We start from the raw sequence: 18624 nt of genomic DNA on the forward strand, positions 1-18624 counted from the left end.
GAAACTATAGCAAGAGTCACAAAAACATTATGGCTGGGGCTGAGGGGAGCTGTAGTCAAGCAACATTTTGTGGATACCACATTGGCAAAGGCTACCAGCGAGATGAAAAAGCTGTTCAAAAAAAGACCCTGCAATCCCCTCCTCACTTCAACACCCACTTCTCCCCACAGCCAGAAGCCAGATATTACTGGGCTTTCAGGAGAACTGTATCTAACCCACTGATGGGAACACTTCTCTTACCGCTTTTATGTGAGCTGAACCCTCTTCATAAGCAAACGCCAGACACCTTGGTTGCTCTCAGGCAAGTCATCTTTTATTTCAGGTCCCAAAGTTCTCTGTATATAATCTCACCTCCCCTTCCTTCGGCCCTTACAATATTTAGGCCTTATTCCAGGTTCTGGATTGACAAACTTCCCGCTCCTGTCAAGTCTTGAAAGGGACCAAAACATTTCAAAGGCACCCACCCCAATGACCTCTGGCAATCCCATCAAACACACAGAAGGAGAGGCGGTAATATCCACTTTGCTAAGCTCTAACTAAGATGTTACAAAATAGATGTTTGGGGGAGAAAAAAAAAATCCAAAACCTAACCCCCGGTATTCTTACATGCACCAGAAAGGGCTCACGTGCTTTTGACCTGGCATTCACTGCTAGCCGTTCTATGTTAACAGAAATACCCATCCGCCACTCGCCACCACACCAGGGCAGATTTCATCCGCTCCTCTCTCCTGGCCACCACTTGCCTGCCTGTTCCCTCCTTCCGTAGTCATTACAGCGCTGTTTCCACTGACTGGAAGGAATGCAAGGCTCGTCTGCCTGCCTGCCTGCCCCTTTAAGGTGGAGGGCAAGCAGGCAAAGGCAGTTGCATCCTTCTCCTGGCAGGAAGAAAGAGCAGAGACAGCCACTCAAGGTGCTGTCTGCAAGGCTCTCCCAGGTGGATCTTTCTGGCTGAGATGCACCAGGGCAGGTAAGGCAGTCAGAACTGGCCCACTGCAGTACGGTGCAAGACAGGGAGCGTTGGCAGGCAAGTGGCAGCAGGAGAGGACAAGCCCCATTCCTTGTCTCTTGGCAGGAGATGCGCGTGGGGCTATAAACTAAAGAAGTCCAGACTATTGTGGCGGCAGAGGTTCGTGGTCCAGGTGACGTCTGCCCGGTTGGCGCTCAGCAGCATCTGCTGGAGTTCGTTGCTGACCCGGAAGAACTTCTCCTCGTCCACGTTGCCGTTGAGGAGGTTGGAGGAAGTGGGGGGCCACGGCAGGTCATCCCCATAGCAGTCTACCGGGTAGGGGTAGATGACCAGCTTCAAGTCCAAGAGGCCCACCGTCTTGTGAAGGAGGTTCTTCAGTCCTTTGGCCGAGATGGGGTTGCCAAACACGCCCAGGTAGCGGAGCCGCGAGCAGCGGCAGATGGCCGGCAGGAGGACGTTCAGGTGGGTGTCCATCATGCGGCACTCCATGATGTCCAGGTGCAGGAGGGTCGGGGCGGCCTCCATCAGCAGGCCTTGGAAAGGCTGCAGGAGGCAGTCGGAGAGGTTGTTTCCGCTGAGGTCCAGCTTCTTCAGGGCAGGGGTGTGGAGGCTTTGGGACAGGTAGGCCAGGTCGTTGGGCAGAAGGTAGCAGAAGGCCAGCTCCAGGCTCTCCAAAGGGCTTTGCAGGTCACTGTGGAGACAGGAAAAGGGCCACCGTTACACACTCTCAACACGCCCTCCAGCTGATTCAGCCCCGGATTACTTTCAAACATTTGAAGCATTTTTACTTGCAAACTAGCAACTTTTCTCTCTCTCCTTCCTTTTCTCCTTTTGTGTCCTGTCATATTAGACTGCAAGCCTGAGGACAGGAATTATTTTGTTATTTAGCATAATTACCCTAGGAGCCTTTTGACAAGAATTGGGGGGGGGGGGGGAGAGTGGGATCTAGACCACTCACACCGTAGTCAGCCAGTTCCTTCTCTGAGTGTTGATCCTTCTTTACTTCTCCAACTTACAGTGGTGCTTCGCAAGACGAAATTAATCTGTTCTGCGAGACTCTTCGTCTAGCGGTTTTTTCGTCTTGCGAATCAACCCTATTAGCGGCTTAGCGACTATTAAAGATTAGCGGATTAGCGACTAAAAGGCTATTAGCGGCTTAGAAAAAGGGGAGGAAAGCGAAAAAAATCGGAACACTTGCAAGACGTTATCGTCTTGCAAAGCAAGCCCATAGGGAAAATCGTCTTGCGAAGCAGCTCAAAAACTGAAAACCCTTTCGTCTAGCGGGTTTTCCGTCTTGCGAGGCATTCGTCTTGCGGGGCACCACTGTACATACTGCTCTTTATGCAAGATCTCATGAGTGGGTTACGTAAACAAAACTTCAGCTTAGTAAATACAGTTCAACACTGAGAACAGTGTTAGAAACTGAGATATGAAAGCTAGGAGCTAAATGGCACTTTAAACCTAGGTTATGGGCACAACAATGGAATGTCTAGGCGCGCTTGTTAAATAACAAGAATACAAAGCTGAAAATGAATCAACTGCAGCTAAAATATTATGTTCATTAAAAATATTTGTATTAAAAATTCCTTAGTTTACAAATATACATTTTTTCAAGTTGTGTTTTCTACGTATCAATTTAATTTATTGTGAGACATTACATATTATGTTCATTTTTCACATGGTCTGGTCCTTCCCCTGCCCACCCGCCTAATATTCTTCAGAGGGTCTCGTCTTCACAGAGTAGTTGGAAGAGGGGAGGCAGAAAAAGTCCTCCTTTTCTTCCACTCTGCAGTTTTACTCTGAATTCTTAGGCGCAGTACTGTGCGCAGAGCTCAGAAACTGCTCGCACTAATGAAATTCCCTGTCGCAAAATGTGCCTAGAACAATGGGAGTTTCGAACACTGACTGAGAAGTTCAGTTAATACCCAGAAAAACAGTCCAGGAAAAGGAGCTCCAGTGATCATTCATTCACACACCTCCCCACACAGGCTGCATGAACAGGTGTGCCTTCAAAGGATGTCAAATGTCATTAATGTGTGTGGAGAGTTTTTCCTTCCATACGGAGGGAGTTCCACAACAGTAGCCAAAAGGCCACCACGGATGCGTAAGAGGAAGGTATCAGTGGATTTCATGCACTCCAAAGTCTGCAGAAGCACCAACTTCTTCCCCCCACCCTTAGAAAAAACTGTGAGTGGAGTGCTGGATGAGTGTCTGGTGGAGCAGAGGGAAACCAGAAACAGAAACCAGAGGGAGGTCGAGAATGACATGGGAGTATTCTGGAAAAGGGCTGAAATCCCTCTTTACGCTGTGACTTTATCTCAACCACTGCTAATTACACAATTTACAAACTTTTGGGGCCTGAAAACTGAGCCTCCTTTTAAAGAGGGACCAGCGTGCAGAACCAAGAATCCACACAAGGATACAGGTATATTTGAGTTCTCTTTTTCTGAATTTTCATGTGTTGTGCCAAACCAGTTTTGCACAGGCTGATGCTTCACCCGAAGAGGCTGCTTTAATGCCCGAAAGTGGAAGTTACAGGAATTACCAACGACTGAGGAGTGGCAGGCGAAGATGATGGACTTTGCAGAACTGGCCAAACTGACCTGCAGGATTCGAGCCCAAGACAATCAAAAATTTCCAAGGGACTGGAGTCAATTTATTGTATGTTTGAATAATAATTGCAAAAATCTGAAGACACTAGCAGGACTAGTGACATAAATCCTACAATGTGGACAGGAGGTTAAAGTGTGAGATAGGACTTGAAAGTGGAAAACCAGCTGAAGGGAGGGAAGCCACAGGCTTGGCAGAGCTGAAAGTAACTGTGTATGTTATTGTACTGTTGAAAATATTGTTTAAGGAGAAAAATAATAATAATTATTATTTTTTTAAAAAAGAGAGGCTGCTGCGCCATGGAGTCAGCGGTGTTAAGGAGGTCGAAAAGAAAAGCAAGGAAAGGCTGCAGGTCAGCATCTGCTTTGTATGCAGAAGGCTCAAGGGCTCAATCCCTGGCATCTCCAGGTAGAACTGGGACTATGCCCTGCTTGAAATCCTGGAAAGCTGCTGCCAGTCAGTGTAAGGCAAAGTGATGCCCTCCAGTGGCTGCGACTCCCAAAATGCCCTGGCTGGGTTGATGGGTGCTGGGAGCTCAACACCCCCCGCAGAAGAACACCAAGTTGGCTACCCTGGTGTAGACAACACAGAGCAAGTTGGATGAGGGGTCTGGTTCAGGGAAAGACAGCTGCCTATCTTCCTAATCAGTTTTAAATCGTGGTCTGCCTACTGGACTTCTGAATGCATGATCTGTAGAGTGGATGCTTAAAAACGGAACGAAGAGCTTGCTGGATCAGGCCAAAGGTGGCCCATCTAGAATAAGAATAAGAATATCTTTATTGTCATTGCCCCCTTCGGGGACAACGAAATTACTTAGTCCTGCATTATCCTAGTCCTGCATTCTGTACTCCCAGTGGCCAACCAGATGCCTGTGGGAAACCAGCAAGCAGGACTCAAAGAAAAGAGCACTGTCTACTCCTGTGACTTTCAGGAGCTGGTCTTCAGAAACATAGCATAGCCATCATGGCTGGTGGCCATTGATGGAAGAAGAGTTTTGATTTGATATCCCACTTTATCACTACCCTAAGGAGTTTCAAAGTGGCTAACATTCTCCTTTCCCTTCCTCTTCCACAAGGTGAGTGGGGCTGAGAGGCTTCAGAGAAGTGTGACTGGCCCAAGGTCACCCAGCAGCTGCAGGTGGAGGAGCGGGGAATCAAACCCAGTTCACCAGATTACGAGTCCACCGCTCTTAACCACTACACCACACTGGCTCCCTCCTCCATGAATTTGTCTATTCGTCTTTTAGTAATGATAGTAATTTTATTATTGATGTGTTGCTCATCTGACTGGTTCACTCCAGTCATTCTGGGCGGCTCCAGAAAAATATAAAAACGCAGTAAAATATCAGACCTAAAACACTTATAATAATAATAATAATAATAATAATTTATTATTTGTACCCCGCCCATCTGGCTGGGTTTCCCCAGCCACTCTGGGCGGCTTCCACAGAAACCAAAAAACACTAAAATATCATACATTAAAAGCTTCCCTGAATAGGGCCGCCTTAAGATGTCTTCTGAATGTCAGGTAGTTGTCCATCACCTTGACATCCAATGGGAGGGCATTCCACAGGGCGGGCGCCACCACCGAAAAGGCCCTCTGCCTGGTTCCCTGTAGCTTCGCTTCTCGTAATGAGGGAACCGCCAGAAGGCCCTCGGCGCTGGACCTCAGTGTCCGGGCAGAACGATGGGGGTGGAGACGCTCCTTCAGGTATACTGGGCCGAAGCCGTTTAGGGCTTTAAAGGTCAACACCAGCACTTTGAATTGTGCTCGGAAACGTACTGGGAGCCAATGTAGGTCTTTCAAGACCGGTGTTATGTGGTCTCGGCGGCCGCCCCCAGTCACCAGTCTAGCTGCCGCATTCTGGATTAGCTGTAGTTTCCGAGTCACCTTCAAAGGTAGCCCCACGTAGAGCGCATTGCAGTAGTCCAAGCGGGAGATAACTAGAGCATGCACCACTCTGGCCAGACAGTCCGCGGGCAGGTAGGGTCTCAGCCTGCGTACCAGGTGGAGTTGGTAGACAGCTGCCCTGGATACAGAATTGACCTGCGCCTCCATGGACAGCTGTGAGTCCAAAATGACTCCCAGGCTACGCACCTGGTCCTTCAGGGGCACAGTTACCCTATTCAGGACCAGGGAGTCCTCCACACCAGCCCGCCCCCTGTCCCCCAAAAACAGTACTTCTGTCTTGTCAGGATTCAACTTCAATCCATTAGCCGCCATCCATCCTCCAACCGCCTCCAGGCACTCACACAGGACCTTCACCGCCTTCACTGTACAGGGAAGCCAGCTAGGTTGGTGGCCATCACTGCCTCCTGGGGGATTGAGCTCCATACTCTCCTAACTATGCCCTGTGTGCTATGGACTTCTATGGAAAAACATTATTGATTAATATACGTAAGGACAGTGATACATTTCCAAGCACAATTCAAAGTGTTGGTGCTGACCTTTAAAGCCCTAAAACGGCCTCTGCCCAGTATCCCTGAAGGAGCACCTCCACTCCCATCATCTAGCTGGACACTGAGGTCCAGCTCTGAGGGCCTTCTGGCGGTTCCCTCTCTCCGAGAAGTGAGGTTACAGGGAACCAGGCAGAGGGCCTTCTCAGTGGTGGCTCACACCCTGTGGAACGCTCTCCCATCAGATGTCAAGGAAATAAGCAACTATATGACATTTAGAAGACATCTGAAGGCAGCCCTGTTTAGGGAAGCTTTTAATGACTGATATTTTAATGTATTTTTAATCTTTTGTTGAAAGCTGCCCAGAGTGGCTGGGGAAACCCAGCCAGATGGGCGGGGTAGAAAAAATAAATTATTATTATTAGGCTGCTACTGGAATTCTACCACTCCCTTTTCTCTCCTCATAGCTTTCCTTTCCTTTTTTGCTTTGTTCTTTTCTCTTTATTGTTGGTATTATTACTCGCGTGAAAACAGAAACCGATGCCAAACGACAACGATGCCCTGTGTGACAAAGTAGGGTATTAGCAGAAGCTCACCCACCCACCCACAGCCCCCCTTTCAGCCGCTTACCCTAGGAGCAGCCTCAGCTTGCCGGACAGCCGGGAGGACCCCAGATTCAGCTCCTTGAGGCATCTCAGTCGGCTCAGCTGGTTGGCAAAGTACTGCAGGCTCCCCTCCATGCCCACGGTGAGGCGCCTCACATCCACGTTGCTGTAGGGCAGCTTCAGGCTCGCCAGGTTGGTGAACTTGGTCAGGTGGGGGAGGACGACTCGCAAGCCGGAGAGGCCCAGGTTGTTGAACCTCAGGTCCACCTGCCGGACGCCGACCGGGTCCAGGAACTCCAGCAGCCCCACGGTGCTGGCGATGGACAGCTCCTCTGCCCGGAAGTCCCGGCACCTCAGCCGCAGGGCATTGTAGCTGTTGATCTGCAAGGCGTCCTTCAGGACTCCGTAGGAGGTGCTGTTCACAAAGAGGTCCACCCAAACGTCCACAGAGACGGGGGGGAGGGCTGGGGGCCCCGGGGGTTTGCTGTAGGGGCTTTTTCTCCGCTTGGACGTCCGCCGCGTCCATTTGCCTTGCTGCTTGGAGATGTCCAGGCAAGCCTTTGCCAGCGTGACTGTCCGGGACCAGAGACTCATGCTCTCTGGGCCCTGCCCTTCGTCCTGGAGGCCAGTCATGTCGAGAATCTGCAGCCGCTGCTGCGGCCCTTTGCTGCCAGGGAGGCCAAACAAAAACAGCCATTAGGGCAACCCTAATCCCGCCCCCCAGGTACCTCTCCCTGCCCACCTCTGCCCACACCCTTTAGGAGACGCCCAGGGGCCTACTACTACTACTACTACTACTACTAATAATAATAATAATACATTATTTATACCCCGCCCTCCCCAGCCAAGACCGGGCTCAGGGCGGCTAACAACCAATAATAAAAACAAGTTGATTAAAATACAATTTAAAAGATTAAGATACAACATTAAAACAATTAGGGAGCAATCTCTTCATAGGAGAAGAAAAGAAAAAGAAAGAGGGGGAGGGAATCAAACTGATTGTGAGCCAAAGGCCAGGTGGAACAACTCTGTCTTACAGGCCCTGCAGAAAGAGATCAGATCCCGCAGGGCCCTGGTCTCAAGAGACAGAGCATTCCACCAGGCCGGGGCCAGTGTTGAGAAGGCCCTGGCTCTGGTTGAGGCTAATCTAACTTCCTTAGGGCCCGAGACCTCTAGGGTGTTGCTATATATGGACCTTAAGGTCCTCCGTGGGGCATACCAGGAGAGGCGGTCCCGTAGGTACAAGGGTCCTAGGCCATGAAGGGCTTTAAAAGTCAAAACCAGCACCTTAAATCTGACCCTGTACTCCACCGGGAGCCAGTGCGGCTGGAAAAGCACTGAGTGAATATGCTCCCATGGCAGAGACCCCGTGAGGAGCCTCACCGCAGCATTCTGCACCCGCTGGAGTTTCTGGGACAGCTTCAAGGGCAGCCTCGCATAGAGCAAATTACATAGACCATCACATACCTCTTACTGCCACGCCGGTTCTCCAGCAGCTTGATTAGGTATGTCACAACTCCCGAAATAACCATCTGGATGCAGTACTTGTTGGGCTTCTCCCGGATCAGGGCCCGTTCGCAGTGCTGGCATTTCCGCAGCAGCTTCTGGAAACTGAGGACTGGGAAGGGCCAGGTGTTCACGAGCAGCTGCAAGGACAGGGTCCTCTTGTCCATGAAGGCCGCTTTGAACAAGACGGGGTAGAGCTCCTTCGGGAGGAAGCCCAAGGCATCTTGCAGGCTATCAAAGTCAGCGACAACCTTCTGAGAGCAGAGGAACACCAGGGAGTTCATGGCAGCGACTTAGCAGACGGCAAGCCAGAAAGCTGAGGAAAGAATAGCTTCTGTTAGATTTATTACTGAGTTTATTTTTATTTCATAAAATACACCGCTTGAACATAAAAGTTCCAAACTGTCAGGGAACTGACATCAGAGGCATGGGAGAAGGAGAGGGTCTCTGATTCTGCAGGAGAAGGTCCCAGCGCTAGGGGGAGACTCAGCTGGGAAGAAGGGGAAGGGAATAAGTGTAACACCAGGGATCCAGGAGAGCAACGGGACCAGGAGGTGCAGGGGCTCCAGGACTCTTCGCTGGAAGTTAGTGAGGAGAGCCCAGGCACCCCGCTGCCCACGCCCACCCTGCGCAGGAGACTCCCGTGCAGTGAGAGGCGGAAACGATTGGGCGTCAAACAACTCTTATGTTGGCAGCGCTTTAAGAAACGCCCACAGACAGATTCTACGAGTGACTAAGGGCAGCCACGCTGAGATGGGCTGTGCAGTCCGGAGGGTTTAACCAGGCAATCCGATGCTCAAACCGGGCAGGATTACGCATGAGTAACTCCCAACCACTACACAAACATTCAGTGCATATTAAAAAGGCCTCCCTACATCTTTTACCTCTACAGAAGCACTGGCTGGGAAACTGACTTGTGCAAGGCTACTCAATGAGTTTCAAAAATGACGATGGATCTTGGAACTTCCATACTGCACCAGCTGCCACAATAATGAACACCCACCCCAGCTCCAACACTGTGTCAGATTTGGACTGTATTTTTTTTAAATGATATTTATTAATTTTTTAACATTTCCAACACAACACTTCAAAGAAAGAAAAAAGAAAAAACAATGCAAATACAATACAAAATCGCTACATAGACTAAACAAACAAACAAAAACAAGCAAAAACAGTTTAAAAACACCTCAAACATTTTCAATATCTTATATTTCATTCACTTATTTCCAGCGACCTCCTCCTACCTCCCTTTTTGTATTCCACTTCTATTATTTGTTTCAGCAATTCCTTTCCATCTTACTCTGTTTTCTGTTCTATAATTATCTTAACACATTATTGCCATACTTTTCCTTTAGTTTTCTATTAATCTATCTATACCTAATTCCTTATGACATTTCTGCTAAAGCCATATAATTTCATTCCAACATTTTTCTAACATTCCTTAATTTTACAATATCTGTATAAATGGTCTTTAAGCTTTTTCCAGTCTTCTTTCACCGACTCTTCACCCTGGTCTCGGATCTTGCCCGCCATTTCCGCCAATTCCATATAGTCCTTCAATTTCATCTGCCATTGTCCAACGCTTCAATGTTTTCAAAAAGCAACCATTCTATCAACCAGCAAAAAGCAGATGGTTCACAGCAAAATTTAAAGGTCTGGCAGGGCAGGTCCTCCTCCTTCTTTGGCATCCATCAATATCTTAAGTTTTACTCGAGGCTTCCTGCCCTGCCAAACAACTCTAGGAGCATCCCTCTGCCACCTCCTGAAACCCTCCATCCCATCCGAGACTTGCAGTGTTTGAAACAAAAGCAACATCCCCAACAACACAGCAGCCCTCATCCCCACCACAGTAACTCGGCCCAACAGTGACAACTTCTGATTTGTCCATATTTCCAAATCCCCCTTCTCCTCAATCCAACATCCTTCACAGTTATCCTTAAGCGAATTCACATTTTTGGCAGTCATACTAACCCCCAAATACCTCTCTTTCTCAACCAATGATAGTATCGCCTCCTGAAACTCTGTCAAGCTTTCCTTTTCCAATTCAGATAGGGCTCTGGTCCTCAAATTCATCCGTTCTTCTTTAAGTTCAATCATAAAGAATGTCAACTTATGTTCGTCAGGTTGTCTTTGTATGGATGGGACTCTCCTCTCCAGTTGTATTATTTTAGATTCAGCAGCAAGGGTTTTTCCCCTGACTTCAACTGCAGTTTGCCATATCGAAGTAGATTCCTGTGTCAGTTTCTGAGTGGTTTCTGAATTAGTATTCACCTTTTTGTCCTAAGTTATTTAAATTTTCTACAATTGAATCAATTTCAATATTTGCAACATCCAATTTCACATTTCTCGCATCTGTTTTCTTGTGGAGTTGTTCCAGCGAATCGTTTATTTTCAATAATGCAGCCACTAAGGCCTCCTCTGTCGACATCTCATCTGTTTTTTCCTTTCCGTTTGCCATAACACTTAAAAGATTCAAGGTCAATTCCAAAGTCTCACACTTTCTTATCTTGCAGCTGGAAATTCCCCTAGCCCAGCTCCTATCAAGTAACCAATTTCAAAAGCTTCCACTAGGGGAAAGCGAGTTGTATTTGTATCGGTCAGTATGTCCTCTTTTAAACACAGTTTCAATAATCCAAAGTTAGTTTCAATTTTCAGTTACTTTCCTCCTTTTTTTTTAATAAAGTTCAGTAAGATTGTTTCAATCTTCCGTTACTTTTACTCCTTTTTAAGTACAGTCGAAGACAATGGAAACAATGTATCTCTCTTATGCTAGCTGTCACTGAACGTTCTATTCGCTGTCAATGAACCTTCCAAGACACATCGGTTTTACTGGCAGCCCGTTTCCAGGTTCGGAACGGTGGTATTTTAACTTCCTCACTCACTCCTGCAGGGATATACAATCCAAAGCCTCCCCCCTCTTCTCCTGCTTCCAAGGGGGGTTTAATATTTTTTACTGATGAAAATTTAGTCCTTTACAATAGGCTTTCCAAGACTTTAGCTTGTAGCCTCTTTGCCTCAGTCTTATTTACAAAAAGGGGAGGTGGACTTCCTGTTTTGAACCTCCCCGTTTCGGTGCCAAATTAAGACGTTTTAAAGATCCAATTCTTCACTCTACTCACGGGTAGTTGCTTTAAGATCAAATTGTCCACAGGAAAAAGTCAGCGCTCTCTGGCAACAGCTATGTGGCTTCGCTCCGTGGAAGAAGCAGTCGATCCGAAGCACCGCGCTGCTCACCCCACATCGCTCCGGATCCCCGAAACCGTGTTTCCCCGCGAGTAGGGGAGGCACAAAAGGTGCCCGCCGAATCCCACGTTCACAGGCTTCACCCGCCTGTGATTTTTAGTGGGTCTCCACCTTCGCTGTGGCGGCCAGACCCGAATTTCCACAAAGCAAATTCCTCCCAATCAGAGGAATTCTGCCATTGCCGGTGGCGCCAACCCGGAAGTCCCTCAGATTTGGACTGTATGCAGTCTCCAACCTTCACAGGGGTGAAGTGTGACAGTGTGCTCTCAGAGACTTATGGATCATGTGTGGTATCCTGCTGTCTCTGGGGGAATTTTCCTCTGGTTAATGGCTGAGGGTCTTGCCTAGGCTCTCTTGTCCACTTTGGTTATGTACTTTTTGAGGTTATTATGACTACTTTTCTTATGTTTGTAATGATGTAATTTTTTACATGTTATAAACCACCATAAGCATTGTTTAAAGTTGGAAAAGATAAATTGATATATGCATGTCTTGGAAATGAGATGGCATTGGTCAACTACTCCCAAGTGTCTTCACCCCAACCACAGTCTCATCTTAGTGCTGTGTTACTTTGAGGGCAAAGAAACGGTTGGGTTGATCATTAGTGCAAAAATGGAAGAATAAAAAAAGGATGACCCCCCCCAAAAAAAACACAGACTCGAGCCCACTAAAGAGCCATCTTTGTGGTTATGATGGTGGTGAAGCCCACCTCTCCTCCAGCCAGCAGAGTTCCTTCAAGTGATAAGGGGGTCTACTTCAAGCAAGCAAAAGGAATCAACCACATACTTGAGCCTGCTGTGGTCAATGTCATTTTTACACTTTGTCAATCAAGTGCTTGCATCTAGACACCGTAGTAGTAGTAGTAGTAATAATAATAATAATAATAATAATTTATTATTTATACCCTGCCTAATAATAATAATAATAATAATAATAATAATAATAATAATTTATTATTTATACCCTGCCCAACTGGCTGGGTTTCCCCAGCCACTCTGGGTGGCTTCCAACAAAATATTAAAATACAGTAGTCCGTCAAACATTAAAAGCTTCCCTAAACAGGGCTGCCTTCAGATGTCTTCTAAAAATCTGGTAGTTGTTTTTCTCTTTGACATCTGATGAGGGCGTGTTCCACAGGGCGGGTGCCACTACCAAGAAGGCCCTCTGCCTGGTTCCCTGTAACTTGGCTTCTTGCAGCGAGGGAACCGCCAGAGGCCCTCGGAGCTGGACCTCAGTGTCCGGGCAGAACGATAGGGGTGGAGACGCTCCTTCAGGTATACTGAACCAAGGCCGTTTAGGGCTTTAAAGGTCAGAACCAACACTTTGATTATTTTTTAATCAAAGTTTAAGAACAGCTTTGGTTTAAGAACGGACTTCCAGAATGGGTTAAGTTCGTAAACCGAGGTACCACTGTGTGTGTGTGTGTCTGGTGCTCAGCATATATAAAACATAGTAAAATATCACACATTAAAAACTTCCCTAAACAGGGCTCAGTGGCGTAGCATGGGTTGTCAGCACCCGGGGCAAGGCAAGTAATTTGCGCCCCCTAACCCGTGGATTTGCGCCCCCTAACCCCCAGATGTTGCGCCCGGTGTGGCCGGCCCCCCCTGCACCCCCCACGCTACGCCACTGACAGGGCTGCCTTCAGATGCCTTCTGAACATCAGATAGTTGTTTATTTCCTTGACATCTGCTGGAAGGGCGTTCCACAGGGCAGGCACCACCACTGAGAAGGCCCTCTGCCTGGTTCCCTGTAACTTGGCTTCTTGCAGCGAGGGAACCGCCAGAAGGCCCTCGGCGCTGGACCTCAGCGTCCGGGCAGAACGATGGGGGTGGAGACGCTCCTTCAGGTATACTGAACCAAGGCCGTTTAGGGCTTTAAAGGTCAGAACCAACACTTTGATTATTATTTTATATAAATATTTTATTAAGTTTTCACAATAAAAAAGCGTACAAAGACAAAGAAAATACAAAGTCACAAAAAAACAATACAATACAAAAATGGAAACATTAAACACATCAAAAGAAAAAATAAATAAAAACACATATAGTAACAAAAAACAAAAAATTCCCTTTCTTAATTTCTCATCTTCAATTAACTTATTTTCCCGACTTCCTCACGTCTCCCATTCTTGTATCCCTTTTTAAAAATTAATTCAGCAAATTCATATCCTATTAATTTATCTGTTGTTAATCCAATCTTACATTTTACTTTGTTGCTAAAGCCCCTGCAATTCATTTCAATGTCCTTAACATTCATAAATTTTATAATATTTCTGTAAATAAATTTTAAATTTCTTCCAATCTTCCTCCACCGTCTCCTCTCCCTGGTCTCGGATTCTGCCAGTCATTTCTGCCATCTCCATATAATCCATTAGTTGCATCTGCCAATCTTCCAAGGTGGGTAGATCTTGTGTCTTCCAATGCTTTGCGATGAGAGTTCTTGCTGCTGCTGTACAGAACCAACACTTTGAATTGTGCTCAGAAACGTACTGTTATGAAGGTCAGAGACAAATGCAACCAAGATGCCTTCTTGTCAGATTATTATGGGCAAGTATGCCACCCAGAGATAAGCTGCTTTGAGGTTTGAGAGCTACCACTTTCATTGTACCAGTAGTTATGAATGATTCCTTGAAGGATGGGGTGGTTCAAGGGGTCTACAAATTATGGCTGGACTTGACATTACTTCCCCCTTCCAAATTTTTAAGATTTCCCCCTTCTCAAGTATATATGATCCATTATTTGAACTGATATAAATGAACTACTAACACTCTTGTTTTCTGGCACAAACATCAGACTATGGGGAAATGCTGATTTTTGGCTAGTAAGCGTCTTATGGCACCATCAAGACTAAAGGTTTTTGGAGCATGGCTAGGGATGTTGTGTTGAGAATAAGAACCATTGAGCTCAGAGGTGCTTTGTTAACTTCCATGCCATTAGGCTGCAGAGCAGAGGGTGAGGAGGGAAGCAGGATTGCCCCATCAGCACTGCTGAGAAACCACCTGCCTTCAGAACTTCAGCCTGAAGCAGCCATTCCACCTGGCTACCTGTTTCCATTCCAGCAGATCAATGACTGAAGCCTAAGTGCTTTTTCTTCCTCCTCTTCCCTTTTATGTCATGCCTGACAATAGGGACTATTTTGTTTTTTAGGGCAGGCGTCGTGGAACAGTTTTTAATGAAGAGCAGGGGGGAAAGGGTTTCTTAATAAACTTGAAAAACACACTGAACATTTTTTTCTTTAAAAAAATGATATTCAGCCAGCTGAAAGACAACCATTGGGTTTTAATTAGAAATGCAAACAATTTTACAAAAAAGTGTTGCAATTTAAATTAATAATAATAATAATAATAATAATAATAATAATAAGCCGGGCTCAGGGCGGCTAACAACAATCAAAATAGTCCAACATTCTAAAACATTCATTATAAAATTAATTAAATCAAATTAAAATCAAATTAATGGCAACCATCAAGCAAAATTTTGTGCAGATTGCCAGAGGAGGGGGTCAGGCTGCGCCCTGACAAAAGGCCTGGTGGAACAGCTCTGTCTTGCAGGCCCTGCGGAAGGATGTCAGGTCCTGCAGGGCCCTAGTCTCTTGTGAAATTAGTAGCCTAAAGTAGGAATTCCATCAAGCAAAAGCATCCAGCCTCTGATCTGATTCCCTCTCCTCTTATTTCTAATTACTGGTATTTAGGCCCTAGCAGTTTTGTTGTTGTTGTTTTTTTGGGGGGGGGAGAATGCTTTCAGTTTTTTCAACAACCACAAATGCTGAAGACTAACAGAGTGAATCGAGTTCCAACCACTATATCCCTCCCCCAGCCTTGTTTTTAATTAACCTCATCTACTTCCTACAATTGTAGAGTTAGAAGGGACCCAGCCGGCTAAATCAGAAGAGGGTAGCTGATGGGTCTCAAACCCTTGGTGAGTTAGCTACTCCCCCTGGATGCAAAGATAGGCTTTGGTGGATTGAGAGGACAAAACCAAGAGGGGCTCCAACAGTTAACAAAGCAGTTTCTGCACATTGAGCAGAGGGTTGTAAGGGGCGGTTGGGGGTCAGCCACCTGGGAGAGTAGACCATCTAGAAGGCAAAATCTGACCCTAAACCTCCGCTGCCTTGAGGGATATCTTTGGGAGAAAAAAAGGCTCAAGAGTAAACCCTACAAAAATCCAGAGTGGAGTCCCTAAGACGGTTGGATGGCGCCTTGTACACCTCCATCCAGGAACTTTGCAGCCAAGCTGGTACCAAACGTAATGCTCTGCTTTCCTGTGGACCACATCAGCAAGGCTGAGAGAGGGGTCTTGTTGTCTGGGTAGCCCAGGACTTCCATACTCACTGCCCAGGTTTGTGCCCCGGGGAGGAGACAACAATCTCTCAAAGGACCTGTTGATGGCATTTTACCACTGTCCTGTGGAGAGTGTATTAACTTATGGTCTGTGTGTGTGGTTTGGGAGCTGCACAGCCAGGGAAAAAACAATGCTGTCCAGGGTTGTAAAGACTGAGGAGAATAACTGGGTGCACTCTTCCCACCTTAGATCAAATCTATGCTTCCAGGTGCCATAAGAAAGCTGCAGAGATAGCGCAGGATAGTGCGCACCCCAGAAATGATCTCTTTCAGCTTCTGCCTTCTGGAAGAAGGTACAGGGTTATAAAGACTAGGACTAGCCGTCTGAGAAACAGTTTCTACCCAAATGCAATTCTGGTTTTAAACGCAGTATAAGGAGTCTCTATAGGAGTATATTGTATTTTAAAATGGGGTTTCAGAGTTTTTAGGGGTTTTTGAATGTCTTATGTAGATTTTTCAATTTCATTGTTCTGTATGGGACAATGACAATAAAGATATTGTATCGTATCATGCTGATAGTGCAGTGGATGCGCACTCCATTTGGATATAGACAAGGGAGATCTAATCAGCATAGGTAACTGAAAAGGGGTAGCATGCTCAATCTCTTGAAATCACAAACTTGAAAGCTTTCATTATTCCCTCATTTGCCAAAAAGGAGGGGTCCATTGTTACAATTACCTGTAGGGAGTTTGTCAAATCTGGGACCTTCTGTCTGCCCTGAAGACAAGAAGTGTTCCAGCTCCTTTTTTATATACAGTGGTGCCCCGCAAGACGAAATTAATTCGTTCCGCAATTTTTGTCGTCTAGCGAATTTTTCGTCTTGCGAAGCACGAAATCCCATAGGAATGCATTGAAAATCAATTAATGCGTTCCTATGGTCAAAAAAAGTCCAAACAAAGCCAAATTTGGTACAACAACAGTTTATTAACTGCTCTTTAAAGTCACACATACTGTAAAGAGCAGTTCAAAAATTGAAGGGAAAATAAATTAACTTTATAAACAAAACATGTCTTTGTTTTTAGTCAAAGAAAAAAAGTCGCGAGATGTTTTCGTCTTGCGAAGCAAGCCCATAGGGGAAATTCGTCTTGCGAGGCAAATCGCGAACGGAAAAAACTTTCGTCTAGCGAGTTTTTTGTATTGCGAGGCATTCGTCTTGCGGGGCACCACTGTATACATAAAATAACCACTCTATTGACCTGAACAATTATCCAGTGTCAAATTTATTGTTCTTAATTAAGGTATTAGCATCAGTCATGCTGTTCCAGTTTCGGACAGTCCTGGATGACACTGATTATTTGGATTCATTCCAGGCTGGCTTCCAGCCTGGTTTCAGAATGGAAATCACCTTGGTCATGGTGGCAGATGATCTCTGGGAGATCACAGTAAACCTGTTGGCAATCCAGGCTGTCTCAACACCATGACAGAAAGGATTTCTCTCTCTCTCTTTTGCCTCTTCTAAGATAGTGCTCAACAGCTACATATATATGAATGCTTTTCGTGCCCCAATGGATTTGATATTGTGCATTCTTATTTTTATTTACTTATTACTATTACCTGCCCTTTGCCATAAGGTCCCAGGGTGGGTTATGGCATTGAAAGCAACACTGATAAGCAGTAAGGTACTAGAGTAAGAATTGGATAAAAATGCTAACAAAATGCAGAGAATGGTGTAAGATGTAAAGAACCAGTAGAAGGGGGTGGAAGGAAGTCTTGAGGTTTAAAGAGCCTCAAAAGAAGATTTGCAAAATAGTAGAATTCCGTATCAGAAGTTCAAATGTTAGATTGTGCTTTGATTTTTGCATCCTTATTGTTTACTGCCTGTGAAAAATAAAAATTTATTTACAAAAAAAAAGAAAGAAAGGAAAGTAACGTTGATAAAATGGTTTGATTTTCTACCTGTAGAAGCCATTTTGGCGTGCAACAGAGGAACATAGGGAGCTGCGGTAATCGAGATTGGGCCTTTCCTGCGCTTGTGTGATGTTCTCCCCACCCCGGGAGGCTCCCGGTTTGGGTGGACGGCTCTCCCGGGCGACACCTTTAGGCGATCGGGCATTATTCCTCCCCTCCCGGGCCTCCGCTTGGTATTATACAACGCGTGGGGCCTTTGCAACCGCGGGGTGGGGTTTATCGCTTTGTTCTTAAGGCTACGTGTTTCTGCGTTTCGGGGACCGCAAGCCGATCTGCGACGATCGGTCGACCGGCGGCAGCTGCGACATCGAATCGGACCCAATTCTCATCCAGGCACCGGTGTCCCGTCGGGAGGAGGCCTCCTCTCCCTCCCTCCTTCCCAGCCCGGCGATGCCGCGGGGGCCGCCCGCTTCCAAGGCTGAGGAGAGGCGCCTCGGCGGGGAGGGAGGAGGAGACGGAGCTCGATTCTTACGGCCCAGAAGGAGCCCGACTGTGAGGGGAATCCGAACTGGGGGGGGGCTGCCCCTCCCCCCCCGCTCCGTGGGCCTCAGGGGCGGAAACCGGCGCCCCCCCCTCCCCGGCCATTTTTAAAGCAAGGCGATGCCTTTAAGGCGAGGCCGGGCCTTTCTTTTGTTGCGCGGCTCCCCCGCCTCCCCTCCCCCCCGCCGTTTGCCGCCACGCCCCTCCCCCACCGCCGCATTCCTGTCACGGAGGACCCCTCCCGTCGCCATGGCAACGACATCCCCTCAGCGACCCCCCCCCCAGAACCGGGCTCTCTCTCCCGTAGTAGGCCTCGGGTCTTACCGGGCCCCCGCGACCACTCCTCGCTCCTTCTCTCGGCGACGCTCCGCTCTCCCCTCAGGCCATCCCGAGGCGGCCCCGAGACCCTCCTGCGCGCGCGCACCGCCGGCCGTCCCCTTCGCAGCCGCCGTAGCGCCGCGCGGACGTGGTGCGCAGGCGCGGACGGGGCGCCGCCGACGCCCCGCCCTCCTCTCTCTTCCCTCCCCCCCCCCACGGGGTTTCCAAGGAGACCAGCGGCCTGCCTTC

General features: G+C 47.3%; 1 protein-coding gene across 2 annotated transcripts; it reads right to left on the reverse strand.

Annotated features, from left to right (window-relative positions):
• Positions 1-291: 291 nt before the first annotated feature.
• Positions 292-18534, reverse strand: LRRC14 (leucine rich repeat containing 14). 2 transcript variants are annotated; one of them, XM_082235724.1, is made up of 4 exons: positions 18382-18534; positions 8046-8400; positions 6604-7245; positions 292-1658 (listed from the first exon to the last, which is right to left on the reverse strand). In XM_082235724.1, exons 2-4 carry the CDS (start codon positions 8366-8368, stop codon positions 1088-1090), a joined length of 1536 nt encoding a protein of 511 aa, XP_082091850.1. In that variant the 5' UTR covers positions 8369-8400; positions 18382-18534; the 3' UTR covers positions 292-1087. The 2 variants fall into 2 exon arrangements, with proteins under 2 accessions (XP_082091850.1, XP_082091851.1); XM_082235725.1 differs by lacking the exon at positions 18382-18534 and adding an exon at positions 17566-17948.
• Between the last annotated feature and the right edge of the window lie 90 nt (positions 18535-18624).

The sequence above is a fragment of the Podarcis vaucheri genome, assembly GCF_965113315.1.
Source record: "Podarcis vaucheri genome assembly, chromosome: 8".
NCBI classification, from domain to species: domain Eukaryota; kingdom Metazoa; phylum Chordata; class Lepidosauria; order Squamata; family Lacertidae; genus Podarcis; species Podarcis vaucheri.